Source organism: Argopecten irradians, chromosome 15 (genome assembly GCF_041381155.1).
Source record: "Argopecten irradians isolate NY chromosome 15, Ai_NY, whole genome shotgun sequence".
Lineage (NCBI taxonomy): Eukaryota > Metazoa > Mollusca > Bivalvia > Pectinida > Pectinidae > Argopecten > Argopecten irradians.
Window position 1 is genome coordinate 20,144,337 of NC_091148.1, and position 21,652 is coordinate 20,165,988.

Here is a 21,652-nt window from a genome sequence, read left to right on the forward strand (position 1 = left end):
GGACAATAATTATTGTTCAATCATTTGTTATTATCATATTACAGTTATTTGAGTTATTTTTGCGAGTAGGTATTGATTATGACGTCATATTACGACGTTAATTTCGCCCACAAAATAATGGCATCAGAATGGCTACATATACGCAAGAGTGATCTTGTCCTCGAAGCAAAAATAAACTGGTCTTCATCTGACTGTATCTCACATTTTACATTTTTTGTTATATTTTCCACTTATTTCTTCAATATTAAAATTCGAGTTTCGTTCATTTATCAGCGTACGCTGTTAAACTTATTTTCATTGAAAGTGAACATAAATCTAAGTGAAACATTAATTTCCCTATTTGTCCATTTTCATGTCTAGGTACTTGCTTAGCATCTGAATTTTCATGCTTGGATGGACACTGTGTCGATGAAAGCGAGAGATGTGACTTCCATAAGAACTGTCCTGACCAGTCTGACGAGAGGGAGTGTTGTAAGTTCTTACTTTAATAATATCTTAAAGCCGGTTTTTTTCGAGAGTCAAAATTTTCACGATTTTAAATGGAATTGACTTTATTTTATCGGTTTTAATTTTTTTAGGATTAAATTACATCGTGTTTCTCAATATTTCGCGGATCATTTTTTACGATCATAGCAATGAAATCGCGAACATTTTATTCCATCGACAATTACAATTATACGACATTAAATTAAGCAGATGTACTGTGTTATCTTCACAAAATCTTACACCTTGTTATCTTGCACCTTCGCAAAAACTTCGCATGTTATGTAAGACTTTTGAATTTTGTTAGACAACTTTTTTCGCTTGCAATTTAATTTTGATTAAAGATAGAAAGAATATCGTGAAATTAAGTGGCCCGACTTCGTGGCTCATATCGAAATCTTAACATTTATTTTGATCGTGACATAGGCCTGCGCGAAATAAGTAATAGTATCAAACCAATTTTTTCATTAGTTTTTAAATATTTTAAGAGGGTCTTTGAAAAGGACACCTATAGGAGATTTCAGAAAAGATGGCGATGACGTCACACAAAGGTACATCCGGGCGCTCAAAGGTACAACTCCGTATATCTACACATAAACATAGAGGGAAAACAGCCGCTTGCGATGTTTGTTTACATTTTATTGTAATAAATAGTACGACAATCCGAGAACTATTGCGTTATTTTAATTATAAAAAGGATAAATAAAAATATTTAACAATAATATTTAGATATAAACATCTGGTATTTGTTTATTTTACTCCGTTTATACTCCATTTTCTACCGCCACGAGAAAAAAACACGGTCGCCATTAGACCTACAGTTGGTAGTAGACTAAAGGTTACACCCTTGTGCACACGGAGTGCACGAGGTTTAGACTACAGGTAGACACGGAGTGCACGAGGTTTAGACTACAGGTAGACACGGAGTGCACTACGTTTAGACTACAGGTAGACACGGAGTGCACAAGATTTAGACTACAGGTAGACACGGAGTGCACAAGATTTAGACTACAGGTAGACACGGAGTGCACTACGTGTGAACACGGTGTCCACTACAGGTGGACATGGTGTCCAGGTACATTCAGACTTAGACAGACAAGGTGATGTGTTATAGTTAGGGATCGGGGAAGAATACGTTCTTCAATTTAAAATAATACATAGTTATAATTTTTTAGTGTTTCTTTTTTTAAATTACAACATCTACAATTTAATGTACAGTATATATAACTATATAATACGATATTTTTTCAGTATACATGAATAAAACCTTTTCACTGCAAAAGTAATAAAGATTAATTTGTATTCATTAAGTATATGTCTATTTAATGTTATATCAGTAGTTTCCATTTCATATCTTAAATTTTCTATATTACGTTTTCAAAAGTCAATGTTTTATGGGTAAATTGCATTAAATTTTACATGAAATAGTAAATATAAGTCAAAAACAACTTTGAATTGCGGCAAAAACTAGAACGAATATTCGTACCCGGCCTACTAAGACGACACCATTTTCTGTCTAAAAGTCTTTTGAGCTACAATCTTGCAGCTACGGCAAAAACCAGTCCTATTGTGCTTTTGAGACACTTTTTCTTTTATAATTTAAGCTATTAGTAATACAATCATATACCGGGTAATACATAGCTTTTAAATAAAAAGATTTGGTCCCTATCAATCGGTTTTCTAGCGACACCCTTGTAGATCGTCTTTCATAAAATATACACTTTTATAATATTTTTCTTTGCTATTTTATATCAAGTTCTAAAAGTATTGTACGTAAAAATAGCTTAATTACATATTCTTTATTAAAAACTGAACGTCTTTAAAAGATCATACAGAAAAAATCCACTTCAAACTTTTGACGTAGCTACATGTATAGTCTACCTACAAGTACCCAATTCAGCTTGTTTTGATTCTTAATTACCGGTAAACACAATATGTTTATGATCCCAACCCCGCAAGTTATCTTGACCGTATATTGCGTCATGGTCCAATAATTATAACTTGTCAAACATACAGGTAAGCCACAGTATCCAGCTATACAGGTACCTCAAGGTGACCATCGATAGATGGCCAGAGGGCAGAATCGTTGTCTTCTGTGTTTGCACGGCTTTATGAGAATGGAGGCAGTATCTTTATATAATATGTGATTTTAGAATTGTTTCAATGGAAGTTTGTTAAGACAAACAAATACACTTTACCTTTTAAAAATCATATAGGTTTGTGAGTTTGAAACACAAAAGTACCATTCTTATTAGATACATGTACATGTTTGTTGTAGAGCCTGGGTAAACATGTACACCATTTCCCGGGGAGGGGGGGGGTAGATTGGGATGAGGTAAAAACTAGCTGGCAAAACATATAGTAAGTGATGCTGAATACACCTCAATTATTGTCATGACAGACAGCCTTGAAGTGGAGCTGACGGGAGCTGTACAATGCGTAAATCAAGCATGTCTGTCACAACCTTGAATTTACCAATAATACATGTATATATTATAATCAAAATTAATTTAGATTATGTACTTATTCAACATTGTAATATGGTATTTTATATACATAGTCATGATAATCAGGTTTCTGATATATGTAAAAAGCCAGTGTAAAAAAAAATTAAATTAATGAAAAGATATTGGATGAAATATGATTTTCCAATAATTTTGAAATAAATGTTTTAGTTAATTATACACTTGGTATTTTGATTATTTTTTATTTTAATATATAAAGCTTCATTATCAAATAAATTAAAATGCACTACCAGTTAAAATACATATCCCTATTGACTACCATTGTTGTATAACTGTTCGTATTTGTGTGATGAGTACAATGTATATGTAGAGAGGCTGCCGCCTAAGTACAGCATGCTATAAATGGACCTCCTGGGGTTGGGATAAGGTACTTCATGTATACAGGTGTTGTTAGTCTGTGATACACTTGACTGAACATATTGAAGGGTGCCCAAAGAAGGCCCCAGGCCCCTGGCCCCACTCTGACCAATGTTAGGTAATTTAGATTATCATATCCGTGTGGTTGATGGAACAGTATGAAGTCCAAGTGACCATGGCAACTGCAGTCCTAGCCTAGGGGTCTACCTTTCGAGCAGGCATATTTGTACAATATACTATGTATACATGTATGGATCACACATTGTAAAGAAGGTCAGAATAGGATATTGTCAAATTATCAGAGTTTCTAGAATTAAAATAATTGTGACAAATTCAGAATCTAATCAACAACTATGAATCTACAGTTTAAATGGGTAGAAGTTGGATTTATTTTGATTGTCTGTTTAATTTATTATCAGGCATGTGACCTACATTTTTCCGATCGGTACTTTGAACAGTGTTGATACTAAATTTTTGCTTTCTATAAGCCAGTGCTTACAGGTTCCTCAATCGGTTGACACAATAAAATGTAATTTCTAATGCCGATTTTTAACGTCTATGGACGAATGCCGATTTTTAACGTCTATGGACGATTTCACATATTTTCAATGCTTTGCAACGCGCCAGGTTCTATGTAGCAAATGTACATGTATACGTATTATACATTTGACAGGATTAAAACTATTTCGCGCACCTTGCCGTTTAGAAAACTATATTCAATGCATACATAGTTAAACATCTTATGAAGAATTTAATTTGTTTATGTTTATCATGATGTCCTTGCTTTAATTATGCCCATCAATATATCCTTTTTAATCAAAATATTTTGCCGATCAAAATATCTCTTGGGCGACGATTTGCTAACACTGAAAATCTTACTCCCTGCAAGGTTCATCAATTTATGCGTTCGAAAAAGAATTTCATCTTTAAACTACATATCACTAGCTAAGAAAAATAGTTTTTACTGGGAAAATGCGGACTTGAACTATCCATTGATGAGACATAACCAGTACGTGGTTTACCGTGGTTTACCGTACGCAGTTAATTTGCTTTTATAACTTCTAATAAACGTCCTTATTTATAAATTAAATTGTATGATAATATATATTGATACATTTTACTTTATATGTATCTATTCAAATAAACATTACAGTACGAATGATTTCCAGTAATTAACGGCAATTTTATGTTGCAATAAATATTATGTTTCTGATCGCAATAAATATTTCTATCTGTCAAAGTCCATATAGACTGCAGAATAAATACATATTTTCTCACATCTCTGTGGCACATCATCTAGTCTGTCTGTGGTCTTGATGTAGTGGACATTTTACCTGGACACGATGTCCACCTGTAGTGGACACCGTGTTCACACGTAGTGCACTCCGTGTCTACCTGTAGTCTAAATCTTGTGCACTCCGTGTCTACCTGTAGTCTAAACCTCGTGCACTCCGTGTCTACCTGTAGTCTAAACCTCGTGCACTCCGTGTCTACCTGTAGTCTAAACCTCGTGCACTCCGTGTCCACTCGTAGTTCACACCGTGTGCACAATGTGTAACCTTTAGTCTACTACCAACTGTACGTATAAACATTGACAGAAGTTACAAAATTGACAGAAACTACAAATTAAATTCCAAGTTTCCCCAAATATTATACTGATATTTTAATAAGCAATTACTGTTTTCTAAGTCTTACTTGGTAAAACACCTTACGATGTGTGATTATGACCAAATTAAAATTTGCCTTCGTAGATACCCCAAGCGCACTACAGCCATTACGTACAGTACTGCCGAGATCCCGAATTTCGTCATTTTTCATAGTCACAAAATTATGTATTCTGGTTAACTTTTTCGTTAGAAATTTTGGAATTTAGTTTATAACATTCAAATGAGTCATTTTATAGTTACTTTTTATCATATTTTTAAACAAAACTTCGAGTATTTTAGAATTCTCAAAGCCGTGCGCAATGTGTCCTGGTCGGCATTTATAGTAATTACGATCTACATTGTAGCTATATTCATAAATCTAAATGTAGTCTATCTAACATGTATTCAAATTATTTTAAAGTAATATCACCTCAATTTGGGACTTCACATAACGGCACATGGAATAAAAGTGATTAAAAAATAAAAAAATAAACTCATGAAATTGAACGATTTCACTATTTTATTTTTCGAGATATCGGCAGCCATACTGTACGTCTACGTACACATACATGTATATCTTCATTTATGTGTAACGGTGGTTTATACCATTCATTTAAAATAATATATACATGGGAAATAACGAAATATATATATTGTACAAGTACTTATTGAGATATGTGTTGGTTATTACGTATAAATATTATTAATTTCCCAACTATCGGCTGTTGCCCGAGGTGATCTACCAGCGAAGCCATGCACGAGCGGCCGTGGTCTGGCCATGTGGTTCACATTTCGTTATATTTATATTAAATAGTATTATGAACAGATTTTTCGTGTATAACAGAAATATGATACATTGAAATCAATTATCTATTCATAACTTTTTCACAACATGGATTTCTACGTGTGAACAAAAAGCGGGTACGTGTGACGGCCCGGCACCGCTTCGCAAGCTGGCTTCAACACTAAATCTAAACAAATATATTTAGCAATAGACAATTGTAAATATTAATGTCTGTAACCTCTGAAACAATAAGAAACTCTTTTTGAATCAGAATTTGCAAGTATGAAAGTGTATACTTTTTCAACGTATCGATTGTGTATCAGGGATGTACGTATCTGTTATTGTTTTTATTAGTCGCCATACCGTGTTTGTACCTTTGAGGACCCGGATGTAAACTTTCTGTGACGTCACGCCATCTTTTCTGAAATCTCCTATTGTAAATAAAATGTATATTAGAATTGGTATTTGTTATCTGGTAATAAAATTAATCAAAACCTAGTTAAAAGTTCAAAATTGGTGTTGATATTAGAAATATTTTTGTTCCAGTGATTCGTGACTCCTCTGGTGTACTGAAGGTGGCAACTGATCAGACGTACGTCCCAGTGTGTGCTGACTCGTGGAAGGATACATCTGATTATATGGCATGTGAAAAACTCGGCGACAAGTACGTTTATCTAACAGTATATCTAAAAATGGAGGATGTATACTGTATGATGGTTTTATTTAGAGGAGAGGACATTTCGCGATTTTATTTTCGACACTAATCTTCGGGGATAATTATTCGTGCACAACCAATTTGTAATAGTAATAAGCTACACAGGTGATCTTTCTCATCATTCTTTTAATCTTATTCGGGGGTATTTATGTTTGTGGTAATGAACCTGACCGTGATTATAGCGAAACTATATTCCCCGCCACAAATACAAATTACTATTAGAAAGAGGGGTATTGTACTCTCCATGATTTTTTCATTTACAATACAGACATATGAACATTTCTATGTTATCAATTTCCTATATGTTACTATTACTTTCCAATGAACGTAATTCGTCTGTGGTCTTCCAATTATGGTATCGTATGAAACTTGTGTGCCATTGTGGATGGAGTGTTCTTATGATTGACGTGGTGATAGATTTCAGTCCGAATAAACAGGCGACATCTATGGTGTAGCATCTAGCCGAACGCTACAATTTCAGATTTTCAAATTGTCTTGATGATCTTTTACAATACATTGTGTCACCCAATTCATCAACGGTTACACAAAAACATAGATAAGATACTGTAATAGTGACAGGTCCCTATAGAGAACAACCAACTAAATAATTTTACCTAGTCTACAGTGTTGAAGTTTGTTAATGTTTTGTTATTTATTATTAAAACAAAGGAATATTTTTTACCTTTTGTGTTCTATAATTAAAGTCTAATTTCTCATATAACACTAGATAGGAAAAAAGTTTGGGTCCTTCAGCTCAAATTCCAACCAGGGTAGCCATGTTGAAATCAGGCGAATTTTGTACTAAAAATTCCTGAAATTGAAATGTTTTTACCTATTCATTATCAATATCAAAATTCATATTTTGAATTTAAATCTCAATTTGAATTTCCAAATTCATATCATAATTATCTTGGAATAATTCCTGCCAGAATACATTTTTATTTCTGAAATTTATAACTAGCCAGCCAATGAGCGGCCGGGTTGAAATTCTATCTTGGGCTCAATCTTGTATGCACAGGGCCATTTCGAAGGTCTTTTTTCATTTAGTTGGTTGTTCCCTATACCTGTATATTGCCGTTATTGAGGGTGTATTATTCTATTCTATCAGAGTTACATTCCTTCGTTGCAATCGGGAATAAAACAAAGGGAAGTAAATCTGGTAGATCAGAATGATTTCCCACGTTTTTCAGGATTGTATTGATGCTGATATCTTATATTATAGACGAACAGTCAACACAAGTAGCGTAACTTACATCAGTGACCTGTACGCCAGTATCCACGTCAACGGATCCCACAACAGTTACCTAGGGCGCATAAATATTGGGTATGTTATTCACTCATTATTTATTTCATCTTCTGATACCTATACAAATAAATTGTAATGCAGCAAAAATTAGTAACAACCCATTTTTCCCTTTGTCCAGGCTTACGAACTGCAATTCCTTAAACATCCTAATTTTCTATTGTTAGTCTTTATTTGAATATCCTGTTAATATTAGAAGAAATATACTGTAAATAAATACCGATTGAAATCAAGTTTGAGACAAAATGTGTTATTTTAGAGTTTTGTATACACAGTCATCAGTTATATTAATTAATTGATCTGCATAGTGGTTGGTATAAGATTATGTTTTTTTCAGACCTTCTTGTCCAGACAATAAGGTTGTGGTGATTGCTTGCGTTCCAAGAGGTATGTTGATTGCGTTTAAATATAAATATCTTATAATAAATTGAAAATCCTTTTGACAGAATCACATTTTATTATTTTTAAAGAAGTCATTCCCGATCATGTTTTATTATACAAATCAACGTAATACAACAACGACACTAGCTACAAATTGAGACTCCTTTGCGACCATTTTCTTGGCTGCCGATCGTAACCCGAGGATAAGAAAGGACATTGTTAAGAAAATGTCCCTCCTTCGGCACTTTTGGTTACAAAGTTATTTATTTCATTGTTATAAGCATTTGACATGGTCACCCAATATCTGAATAACGCTGACCAAAGTTCTGGAGGGCAAGATTTGTCCTCTTGCTAAAGCAAAACTGTTTCCTTAGTATTTCAATAAATGTTTTGTAAAATTTCGAATTAGTGACTTGGATATATGATCACTTTTCAATTTAATATGAAGATGCTGTTGTTTCTGAAGTGCTTCATTTAAGAATTATTGCTTTTGTTTGAAGATTGTGGTCGACGTCACGTGACTGACGGAATGATACAGTACATCGTCAATGGTGACGCGGCGTTGCCAGGGGCGTGGCCATGGCAGGGATCTTTACAGCTGGAGCTGGGTGCCTTCGGAACACATGTTTGTGGCGCCTCGCTGATCGCTCCCGATTTCATTGTCACGGCGACCCATTGTATAAAGTAGGTAGGGTAGCAGTCATCTATTGTTATAAAATATATTGCTCTCTTATTTCCTTTGATATGGTTCTACGACCACAACTCAATCGATATGTTCATTTATTAAATATAATTTACATATTTTATAATTGAAAAATAATCGCAATTAAAAAATCAATGATATATACACTGCAATATTTTCAAGTATACTATACATTTATATGGATGCAATATCAATTCGTTTTAAGCTCTTTACAATTTATTTGCATATATGGAATAATAATAAACGTGTATAATTGATCTTTATTGGTAGCGATAACCTGAATCCATCTTCCATGAACGTTGTTTTCGGCGTCACCAACCGAGTCGCTGGCGGGGTTACCAAGGAGGCGTATAAAGTGAAGAGGATAATCAAGGCCGACAAATCTTACAGACGTTTTGGACCCGGAGATCTATCCCTGTTTCAGCTGGAACACAGTGTGAAGTACACACCGTACATCCAGCCGATATGTCTACCTGAGGAGGGGGAGGTGTTTCCAGAGACGGCAATCTGTTACACAACAGGCTGGGGGAGGACTGAGCCCGAGGGTAGGGGAACTTCATAAAATATATTTGGTTATTGCCGTACAGTTGGTTATTTTCGCGATTTGAGTTAAAACCAAGAAAATGTAATTTAAACGGATTAGAATTTGCACGATAATACAGCCATAGTACAGTGGACCCCCGATAATGCGAACACTGATAGCCCGAAAAACTCTCAGTCAAGAAGGAAATATCAGGGAACGGATAACTGTAGCGTTACCTTTGACTAAGAAGTCGGCAGTCCGAAACATTCGTAATCCGGATAATTTAGGCTGGGAGTGAAGATGATCGGATTATTGAGGATAAACAGTACTTTGACGAAACACATGAAGATATTTTTGTTCTCTTTAGGCGAATATTCTGAAACTTTGAACGAGCTGAAGATGAAGCTATGGACAATGACAAAGTGTAATGGAACGCACGGTTGGAACGGTTCTATAGCAGACACGTACATGTGTGCGGGGTACTACAGCGGGATCAAATCCGTATGCAAGGTAAGGCTATTGACATGAACTAACTAACCGGTAAGTTTGTTTGCTACCAAACTTTCATTCTTATGAAGCTGAAGTCTTGACATGCTGTGGTTTCTGAGCTACCCATTAGAACCCTTGCGTGTTTATCGAAGGACATCACAGTGTCCGACCAGTTGAAATCTGACAGTTTTCTGATGTGTCTTGATACCTAGTGACATTTATTCAACATGCTATTATTGTATCATATACCAAGTTAAAGATAAATTATCTGGCTGTCGATTGAGAGTAGTCTCATGGTCACATCTTATACGGTTTGTTAATAATAATACTTTGTTTTCAAAAAATTGGGTAGTGTAATATAGCCGATCGAGTTATAGACCTTGACACAGTTTTACACACACACATATATATACACATATAGGGAATTATCTAAATAGCCAAACGCCTGTGGTATATCTAAAATTTAGTAGATATTTCAAATTTGAACTTTCCGTATTATAGGGAGACAGTGGTGGGCCTCTGGTATGTAAGGATACCATGGGGACATGGAAGTTGGTAGGGGTGTCCAGTTACGTGTCCAGTTACTGTAACTGGACAGCCAGGCCGAACGTGTTCACAGACGTCCGCAGATACGTCAACTGGATCAACAAAACCACAAGTAAGATTTTTATGCTTCAAACCAAGACTGAAATGGTTTATCTATTTTCGTGCCCCGACCAAGTATCAACCATATCAAGTTAAGAAATAAACCTGTCAACATTTTACGAAACACAGTTTTATATACTATCAGAAAATGACCGGAAACGTCATATTTGCAGGACTATATTTCCACCATTTTTAAAGCTTTCACTTAGAATTTAAAACCCTTAACAGACTATATGCCGAAGTCTAAATTAAGAAAAAAAAGCACCCTACATCAGTTGATAAAGGCGCTACGAGCTCACAAAACGTAATTCCAGCAGATATGTTTGTTAGGATGGAATTCGCCCTTCAGTAGTTTGGTGTGATTAGTGCATTTAAATGAATGCTATTAATGTGTGATTAAACTCTTGTTAGTAGGAAGAAACTGTTTCTATTTCTACCAGCGTTTGATGTGAGGGTACCTTTATTCTTCTGACATAATTACATAAGTTTAACAATTCTTCACATGTTGCATGGTTTCTTTCAGACAGAATTAAGCAATATGACAGCACTTCAGTAGCGTATTCCCCTATATTAATTATTGTTTTTTATCTATGATTTAAGCGGCCGTGTTTACCTGTAATAACGGCCAGCGTTTGTACCAGGCAGACTTTAAGCCATATGGCAGCACTTCAATAGCGTATTCCCCTATGTTATTGTGTTAATGATTGTTTTTTATTTATGATTTAAGCGGCCGTGTTTACCTGTATTAACGGCCAGCGTCTATACCAATCAGACTTGTTATGTAACAGGGAGGATGATTGTGGTGACGGGAGTGATGAGGCTACCAACTGTCGTAAGTCATATATCACTTAACATCACGTCCCTACATTCACAGTTTTACAGTTATATATGATCGTATGGGGAAAAATATTCCGTCTTTGCATATTACAGAATTAGCTCCTTTGCGGGCAGGTATCGATTATTACGTCACTATTTTGTGAGCACAATTTACTTTACGTCGTTACGCTTCCAAATACATCACGTCATAGTCAATACAAACCCGCAAGTGCAGATAACTCTGTAATATGCCAGTTCGGAATAAAAGTGTTGACTTCACGAGATGAAACTGCTATTGGTCAAGAACCAATGAATATTACAGTTTAACGTCTCTATCCTAAGTCTAGAGTATGCCTACTTATACGAGTAGATGTTTGTTTTCCAAGCGTCTTAAATCCACTAAAACCGAAGAATGAATGGGACACAATATAATATTTTTGGTTTGATATTCCAAAACAATATGGCCGCCAAAACGATATTTTCACAGTAAATGCCGTATTCTGAAATATTTAATTCACTTCAACATCTATCTCTAAATATAATGTTGGCATTCAAAACGGTATTCAATTGGATACGAAACTAACAGTTAAGGTACTTTTCTTTCATGTCATATAGGATTAATTTCCATTTCGGCTCATTATTGTTTCGAGTTAGCAAGGTTTTTTTCCATAACTGCTTCACTTTGGAGATTTATTTTCGTAAAAATTCAAATCGTTTATGGTTGTAAAATATATGTTTTAAGCTACAACGGCTATTTCAGAATTATTATCAAAATATTTCTTAATGAAACCTATACTATTACAGCAATCAGCGTCAACTGTACTTTTGACGATCCATTTCTATGTGGTTATGAAGTTGATGGATTTTCGTGGGAGCAAGGCAACAACAGATCACAATACCCAACTAACCTTCCGCCAGGCGACCACACCATAGGCCGGTGGCCTGGTAAGTAGGTGGAATTGGTACCGAAATTTTACTATATCATTGTAGATAACTTAGATATTGACGTTTCTTGCTTACAACATATATTTCTATTACTCGTATGATATCAAATGCCATATCAAACAAATACTCATTGAGTTACGTCTGTATATTACATGTACACAAAATAGGGTATTCCAATTGTTTCCCACCTTTAGGATGTGAGATCTAAACCCACATGCATCAGGGACCCCTCCCCTCCCCCGTTGTGTGATAGATGAGCTGCTCCGAAATATTCTAAAATTTAAACGTTCTTTCGGTGCCAGTATTTATTGCGATTTGAGCTGCTCCGAAATATTCTAAAATTTAAACGTTCTTTCGGTGCCAGTATTTATTGCGATTTCCGTTTCAAAACAGCTTCATGAATATTAATTTTACTTAATCTTTTCATATTTACAGGAAGGTACTTGGTTGGTGCCAGTGTTTCCACTCTTGAAGGTAGAGTGACCACTCCGACGCTGACCATTGGCCGCGACTCTTGTTTCCGGTTCTACTACAACATCCGGGGAATGATGACGGCCAGTTTTATAGTCCGAGTTTATAACGAGACTGCCACGGCTGATCCTAAATCTCGCGTAATGTGGTCATCTGGTGTAGGAGAGTTCTCGGATGGGTGGTCAACTGGTCATCTTGACCTTCCACCTGGAAAATACAATGTCGCATTTATAACTATAGATAAAGTTCGGGTTGCTATTGACGACATTTCAGTGCATCCTGGGAAATGCATTACAACAGGTACGAAGATAAAGTTTATTACTAATGCTTAATTTCAATATTATCAACGAAGGTATAGATTTATGTTGCTATTAATTAACTTGCGTCACAGGAATGATCTTTTTGAAAGATATTGGATATAATATTTTTAATTCACGTAAGAAACTTGAATGGCATTTTTAAATATTTTTTTATAACCTGTGTTAATTACGTACGTAGGATATATTTTTTATTTTTTATGACTAGTGTGCAGTTCGGATGAATTCCGGTGTGAATCCAATCCGGACAAAATACGATGCATCCCACTGGAATCCAAATGTAATCTGATTGTTGACTGTCCGGGAGGAGAAGACGAATCGTTGTTAGTATGCACAGGTGAGTATAAAAGACAAACCGACTGATTGATATTAAAAGCGATCATAATGTAAAATTAAGATAAAAGGGATGTAACTCCTAGATACTTAAGACTTTATATAATAATAGCTTTCAACCTTCATTACTTATTTTTGATGTTCATATACACATTAAGAGGCAAGAGCGTATGATATGTATTTAAACACGCATTTTATTGACTTATTGATCCTAATATAAAAGTCCAAAATGGGGCTAATATTAAAGATGCTCCATCGCCGACAGAGCGTAAATGATATTCATCATTTGAACAATAATTGGTGTTTAGTCGTGTATATGTATATCTAATTCACACAAAAAAATAATATAAAATGATTTCTTTTGCCTTTGGTGCATGCGCTATCGGTACTTCATTCCATATAGAATATAGTGACACGGAATTTTTTCGGGATGCAATTAATTATTTTTCTTATTTTTAACTTGAAGTAAAATTAGAAGCTCAAACTTTTCAATGCAAACTAGGATGTAATTGTTTGGTATTGTAACTGAAGAAAATTAGAAGCTTAGAAGCTCAAACTTTTCAATGCAAACTAGGATGTAATTGTTTGGTATTGTGTTTAAGGGGATCCATCACCGGCAACTTACAGCTGTACGTTTGACAACAGTGTTCAGTGTGGCTTCCAGCAGGACAGTAGTGATACAGGGGAACTAGTGCTGGTCAACAGAACCTATCTGGACAGTGTCCTTATAAACCAGGCGTTTAATGACCACACCACTGGTCAGCCGGAAGGTAGGCAACAACCGCGTCTGTAATTCTTACTTTTTCAATGACCATACCTCTGGTTAGCCGGAAGGTAGGAAGCAACCGTGTCTGTAGACTAGCCACCAGTCTCTAGAATAAGAGTAATAAATCACTAAAATTTGGTTTCATTAGTTTTGTCTCTACTACATGCCTGATTTAAGTTTTAAACTAGGGGGAGATAATCTAGTAAAAAAGTCTGCTGAGAAAGTCTTATCAGTAACTTAGGGTCTGGCCAGTCTACCATGTCTGTAGTTCTAATTATTTCAATAGCTTCAAGCCTGGTCAGCAGTAGACTTGTATTATGTTCTATTCACCATGCTTACATCCTTTCTCTTCTTCGACTTAATGAAGCATGATTACCCAAGCAACCTTGATGACTGTAGTTTCAAGCTTTATTCTATATAAAACTATAATACCTTCCATTCAGTATATGTATTACTTTTTGTCGTGTACATGATAACTCTAAAATCTCAGAACTGTCCCCATGTTAATGCAATACGGCTGTCCGATATTCCCTGATAGTTTTAATCATGACGTTGATATGTGGCCATTTTTAAAACCAAAGTTATTTCTTCTCTCTTTCTGAATGCTATGCTGGTGCTTTTATGGATAGGATATGAAACATCATAAAAATGCATTCATATTCACACATTTTATGTTCTAAAACAGTTTTTTAGAGTGAAAAGTACATGAGATAAAAACTTAAACATTTCACTATATTATGGTATGTTATTTTTATGTTCCAGGTTTCCTACTCTTTGCCTTTCAGACCATATTCTTAAAGGACGATGAGATCGTCATGAGACAACACTTTAACCTTGGAATGTCGGATCATTGTCTTGTGTTTTACTTCCGGAGTAATACTGAATCTCAATTCATGGTAAGGACATCTATCAAACATACACACATTTGTACACCCTTTCTCTTGTCCATATCTTTCGCATGTCTATTTTGGAAATTGGTTTGGCATTGTTTGTCATTTCTATTTTGCCTTACAGTTATCTTACCTATACTTTTCCTTGATATGATATTAAAAAAGTCATTAATTTTAAACTTTACAATTATCGATTTTTTTTGTTTTAAATCTTTCTTAATTGGTGTTTTTTTTTAGTTTTATTTGAATATTTTGAATATCAATACCAGGTATTTATGTAACAGGGTGCAGAATTTGTAATAAACTTAATCACTGCCTCTACCAGGCATCGAACTCGGGACCTCTGGATTACTAGTCTTACGCTCAATCGATTGAGCTAAATGGAAGCACTCTCTCTAGTCGAACGGTATATTGCGGCTCGTATTGGCATTTACAACATTTCATTATTACACTTAGTGATATCATTCTCCACATGTTTGTATATATATCCTTAACACGGCCCATATGTTATCAGAACTATGAAAGATTTCCACGAATGTACCATAAATCACTTTATTTTCATTTATCTAATATTTCACGTAATCATCATTTTCAACATATTCATGAATAGATAATTCGCGATAAAAATGGCTCTTACTGACAACCGTGCATTCATTCATATTGTTTATAATTATTCGCGAGCTACTTGAATTCTCGTTTGAGTTTTCTCGCGAAATTGCGTGAACATTTGTATTTCACGAAAATAATGTGCTTTACAATACTCAGTTTTAAGTTAAGATTGCACAATACGATCAAAACTATTTTCTGTATTACCGTATAACCCGATATTCTTGCGACGAGTCAAAAGGTTAAAATACGATTTTAACTTAAATCCAGAAAATGAATTTAAGGATTAAAGGTTATATATGATTCAACCATTTCTTAATATTTCGCGGATCAAATATTCGCGATCATAACAATGTCCCGCGAAATTGCAAAAACATCCCCACGAAATTAACCTACTCTACGGTATACATCATCCGGGACTAATGTGTTTTCACGATTGCCTAACAGGTAGACGCTGAATTCCTAGATCGACCAGACGTCAGTCTTTGGAACTTCACGACGGGACGGTCGTTTGGTTGGGCAAAGGCACAGATCCAACTACCAAGGGAGTCCAGTGTTACTATACGGTATAGCATTATCCAGGCCCAGGACAGGATCATGGCATTTCCTACACCGTATTTAGCTCTCGATGACTTCACTGTCACACCAGGAGTGTGTCCATCATACGGTATGATATTATTAAATGATTAACATGAATATTCCGTATTTGCATATTACAGAGTTATCTGTCCTTGTTTGGTAGGTATTAAGTGTGACGTCATGGGATTCAGAGGATAACTTTAACTTTTGAAGATAAATCGAAGTGAGTTTCCCTTACAATATAATGACGTCAAAATGGATATCTACAAGAAAGGGAGGTAACTCTGTAATATGAATGTAATAACTTTAAGATCCAGAAATCATAAATCATTGTATAACCCACTGAGAAAATATTCACAATTTTGTCTTTTTAGCGTGAATATACTAATTGATGCTTAAATTCTTTAGATTATGGGATTGTAATTGGAATAATTCACGTACCATATGATATCCGATAACGTTTGTGCGGTACTATTGTTTCTATTGGTGATGACGTCAAAACATGATATCCTGTGCTAACGTCATTTCAGCGGGAAGATTACAAATAGTTACGTTCCATCACCACTGGATATACAAGTCCCGCACCAAACGTTATCGGGTATCAAGCAGTACATGAATTAGTCCCATTAAATTAAACTTTAGCCTATATAATGTTGGTTTTAATTGTTTATAGACTGTGACGCTACTTGGTCGAAGTGTGGGTCCCAAGACTTCTGTTACCCGGCAACAGCTGTGTGTGACAGAACTGTGGACTGTATCGACGAGACAGACGAAGCGTCTTGTAGTAAGTTGATATTTTTTATTGTAAACATACGTTTGTAAACGTAAATGCTAAAAACTGTAACTAATTATTTACAAGCGCGGATATATAATTAGCGCAGTTCGATTTATTTATACCGGAAACATTAGCTCTGTACATGAATTAGTGTTTCAAGGACAACGCGTAAATAACACAACCACTAATTAAATACGGTTATACACTTGTAATATACATCATATTTGTCGCGGTCTTCAAATTTTGCAACAGCATGGCTTCAAGGGCCTTAGAAAATACTACAAAAATATTTCAACCAAGCCATCATCAAAACAAATATACTCTATACATGGAAATACATGTTCAAGTTTGGTGTCCAGAAGTGCAAACGTCATCTTCATCATCATCGCAACTCGTCATTAACGTGTTGTTTCAATTTCCGAGTTGGAATAGAATGATAATAACGGAATAAGTGGGTAGGAGGAATCAACTGTATGCAGTTTATCAGAATTTCGTGTTGACCGCCATTCCATACACCCGCCAACTATCTGTAATCATTTATCCATATGAAGTATAAAAGAACAGAAAATTTCCCCGACCAGGAATCGAACCTTGGTCTCCAAGGTGAAAAACTACGGCTTTACCGACTGAGCCACAGAAGCATGCTTCGTCAGCTGAGTGACAGAGACCTTATTTAACATTATGTACAAACCACACCGAACCGCTCCGTCAGCGGAGTGACAGAGACCATATCTAACAATAATGACAAATGAGTGACAGAGACCGTATTTAACATTATGTACAAACTACACGACCCGCTCCGTCAGCTGAGTGACAGAGACCATATTTAACACGATGTGTTTACAAACCACACTGACCCACTCCATTTACAGAAGCATATATATCATTGTCATAATTCAGTCATAAGGTAGATGGAAAACAACATAGCATATATTTATTTCTCCCAATTCTTCTTTCAGATTGTACAGACTCGGAATACCAGTGTTCCAACGGCCGATGTTTACCGGTCACAAAACAATGTGACACACATCAAGACTGCCTATCTGGGGACGACGAAGGGGCGGTGTGTGGTAGGTACAACAAACTATCAACATTTAAATCTAGAATTATATCCGATATCCCAAAATCAAAAGTATTTCGAACGATATCTCGCTTACTGGGGAACTCATATCAGATGCATTGGTCATCCAACATTTCATTTTATTTTGGCTTCATGGCTGTTTTTCTGCTAACACTTATTGTCATGCGGTTTTAATTACCTTTACTTTAATTATTTAACTTTTAAGGTTCGGGATTTAAATTGGGTTTTTTCCATTTCGAATAAATACAGCAGCATGCATTTTTACCGAACAAATACCATATGGAAGCTAGTGTTTATGTTTGTATGCGATTTTTCTTTGCAAGCTTACTTATCAAATATAATACATACTTGTTTATCTTTAATTCTCACTGGTGTATAAGTCGCACTCCCGATTTTCAAGGAAAATGGTCTTGTTTTATACTTCGGAAAATACGGTATAAATTCTTTAAAACGTATATGATTACAGATCCTCTGAGAACTGTTTCGTGCAGTTTTGAGAATACATTCATGTGTGGCTACACCACAGAAGAGGTCAAAGGTTACCGATGGATACGGAATTCTGGGAGGACGTCGTCAAGTTATACCGGGCCGTCAACAGACTACAGCCCTGGAACTGAACAAGGTAAGATCTTCATCACCATGTGTATCTGTAAAAATAAAGTAAATACATGATGCCTTGCTTAGATATCAATTTCACCAACACGTTTAATTACAAACAAAACGTCGATTTAGAGATCCCAAAACGACTTGAGTAAAGAAGGATTTACCGTCTGGAAATTGTGACGTCATATTGTGATGGGTTACCAGATGGCGGGACTAATCGACGATAGATTTGAATTTGCTTAAATTGTTTTAGGGTCTAGAAACTCCAACAAATGTACAATAAGGATTCCGAAAAAAGTGCAAAATTTGTGTAAATCTATCTGAGATTATACAAGCACCACACGTTGATCAGATGTAGAGAAACATAACAGGATGAGAATATTAGTGAAGGGAAGAAATAGCGGTGAATGCTGTTTTATGATTAATGAACAAGAAATGTACAAAGATCTACCGAGTCTTGCTTTGATCATCATGATTATTCATGGATAGCTAGTGCCCAAAAGAAGAAAAAGAAGATAATTTAAAGTTCAATTTTAATTTCGAAACAATTTTACTGATTTTATAAATTGGACATCAGACTACACCTATTCAAATCCTTCCAAACTTCGTTATTGACATATATACACTCTGCATTCATTGTATTAACAAATATATATACTCAAATAATGTGATTTACTATACGTCATATAAAAGATTTCGATGTGAGATTGGAGTAATATACATTTGTTGAAAAACATTCATACATACAAGATAGGAATTTTTGGGTCATAAACTAGAGTAAATAAGTCAGTGTCACAATCACTGGTGGTTGCACTCTGACGTCAACTACACGGAAAGCATTTTTTGGACGAAATTGGTGTATTTTAAAAGGAATTTGACATCAACATTCAACGAAAATTTAATGAAGATTTTTTTTTTCATTTGTAATCATTAAGTGCAGCTGCAATATATTTAACTGTCCAATGGAATGTTAACAACAGCAGTATGTAAAATCCGTCATGTTTTATAGGTATATGGATAAATTTCCTTCAGGAAATCCGGCCCGCTCTGCAGTTCAAACCTGACACGCCCTTACCTTACCAAGTACTTTTAGTAACTACGATTTAAAACAAACGAGTGTTTATAAAAACGTATAACTCTAACTTGTGTATGTAATGCACAGTTTGGACAATGGACACATCGTAAACAGGTGTGGTCATATTCCGTTATTCCTAATCTCATTTTTATAAAACAGGCAGCGAATGATTTGTCACATTGTTCCTTTTGACGCATTTCTTCTCAGTAAGATTACATTTTGCAATTAACCACATTGTTTAACATTTTGTGTTCGAGATTTGATACAGTGGTGTACAGGAAAGTGGGTGCGGTTGATAAACCACAGATTCGTGAAAGTGTATAATTACGTAAAACTATTTATTAGTAAGAGATATTTTTTGTACAGAAATGGAAATTACCTAGGAGTAGGACCGAAATATCTAATCGATTGGTAATGATGGGAAATGATGCAGTACATGACCAATTAAAATCCCGTCATTTGACCAATAAGGAATCGACAATAATTATAAGATAATAATTATCTACTTAATGAACCATCGAATACAATCTTATCTTTATCGTTTCATGTATTTTCAAAACATAAAATCAAGTTTATACAAGTAAACTAAATACATGTAATTAACTTTAACAACGTATCATCTATCCGGTTGAAAACGGAACTGTAAATTAGTCCTTAAAATGACATCGATAATACATAAATGTACAGATAGAGTGAAACCTGTCTAAGTGACCATCTCTGTAAAAGGACCTCCTGTCTATTGACACCATATTTGGTCACTTGTAGCACAATTTGACGTGTGTATATAAAAAATACTTTACTATAGAAAGCACCTTTCCCTTGCCCATGGAGGTAAAATATTACAGGAGCTATTTCAACTCAGTCTTTCAGCTTGCATGTTGCATTATATGAGTTTTTGTCTAATAATTCAATAACAAATTAATAACAAATTAAAGGCACTATTAAAAAGGTTCCATATGCGCAACCATCTAAAAAAATACACCCCCCCCCAAAAAAAAAACAACCACAAATTCATTTGCAAAGATGTTGGGTTGTTGTAAAATTATTTAAAACATTTCAATTTCAGTTGATCTCAAAAATGTTGCTAAACAATTGCTACCAACCACCGAAATACACATTCTTTATTCTCAAGGGTTACTATCACTGATATTACATTTACGATATAAGACAGTGATAGTAGACCCTTGAGTATAGAGGATGCAGATTACACTGACAGTGTTGTTTTTATTCGCAAATTGTACCTTTATAGGAACCGATAAGTTACCGAGGGGCTCTTCATGCTGACAATAATTACTCTAAAATTAATTTGACAACTTTTTATCATACTAAATGAAAAATATATAATTTTATATATAATAAAAAATCATTTATTCTATATAATCAACATTGTTACATAGGAAATATATTGGACATGGGGTGTATATGTAAAGGTTTTAGTCATATTCAGATTATGACACCGCTTTCAATTTCTCAAAATGATGTTACCAAAAATAGATCACGTAGTGATTATAGACTAATGTTATAAGATGTAAAGATTCAAATGGATAAAAAATAAGATGCTAATGCAAATATTTTTAATCCATTTGAATCTTTACATCTTATAATTAGCTGGCCTGCAAGTAGGGCTTTAGAATTTTACCTGCTGCCCCTATTGTATGACCGTAAAAGGCGACTAAAGTTAGGATATTATCTTTTCTCTTTTTTCTAACTGACTTTATCTTTCCTAATGCCTGCCTTGGCACCGCCTCACTTTTGGCCTTGAGTTGAGCGTTCGCCCCTGTGAGGAAGGCTTTGGGTTCTGTCCCCTGGCCGAGACACACCGAAGTCTTAAAAGTGGTAGT

At 35.0% G+C, this 21,652-nt stretch overlaps 1 protein-coding gene across 1 annotated transcript in view; it reads left to right on the forward strand.

Annotated features, from left to right (window-relative positions):
• Positions 1 to 21,652, forward strand: part of LOC138309731 (uncharacterized) — a 44,440-nt gene that overhangs the window by 18,368 nt on the left and 4,420 nt on the right. Inside the window, exons 23-40 of the mRNA XM_069250950.1 lie at positions 361 to 471; positions 6,342 to 6,459; positions 7,733 to 7,834; positions 8,151 to 8,200; positions 8,695 to 8,878; positions 9,168 to 9,442; positions 9,788 to 9,930; positions 10,411 to 10,567; positions 11,282 to 11,386; positions 12,175 to 12,315; positions 12,751 to 13,086; positions 13,312 to 13,440; positions 14,039 to 14,206; positions 14,965 to 15,098; positions 16,146 to 16,365; positions 16,951 to 17,061; positions 18,012 to 18,122; positions 18,600 to 18,755. Of these exons, the coding sequence (XP_069107051.1) occupies positions 361 to 471; positions 6,342 to 6,459; positions 7,733 to 7,834; positions 8,151 to 8,200; positions 8,695 to 8,878; positions 9,168 to 9,442; positions 9,788 to 9,930; positions 10,411 to 10,567; positions 11,282 to 11,386; positions 12,175 to 12,315; positions 12,751 to 13,086; positions 13,312 to 13,440; positions 14,039 to 14,206; positions 14,965 to 15,098; positions 16,146 to 16,365; positions 16,951 to 17,061; positions 18,012 to 18,122; positions 18,600 to 18,755 (2,751 nt within the window). The remainder of the gene's footprint in view (positions 1 to 360; positions 472 to 6,341; positions 6,460 to 7,732; positions 7,835 to 8,150; positions 8,201 to 8,694; positions 8,879 to 9,167; positions 9,443 to 9,787; positions 9,931 to 10,410; positions 10,568 to 11,281; positions 11,387 to 12,174; positions 12,316 to 12,750; positions 13,087 to 13,311; positions 13,441 to 14,038; positions 14,207 to 14,964; positions 15,099 to 16,145; positions 16,366 to 16,950; positions 17,062 to 18,011; positions 18,123 to 18,599; positions 18,756 to 21,652) is intronic.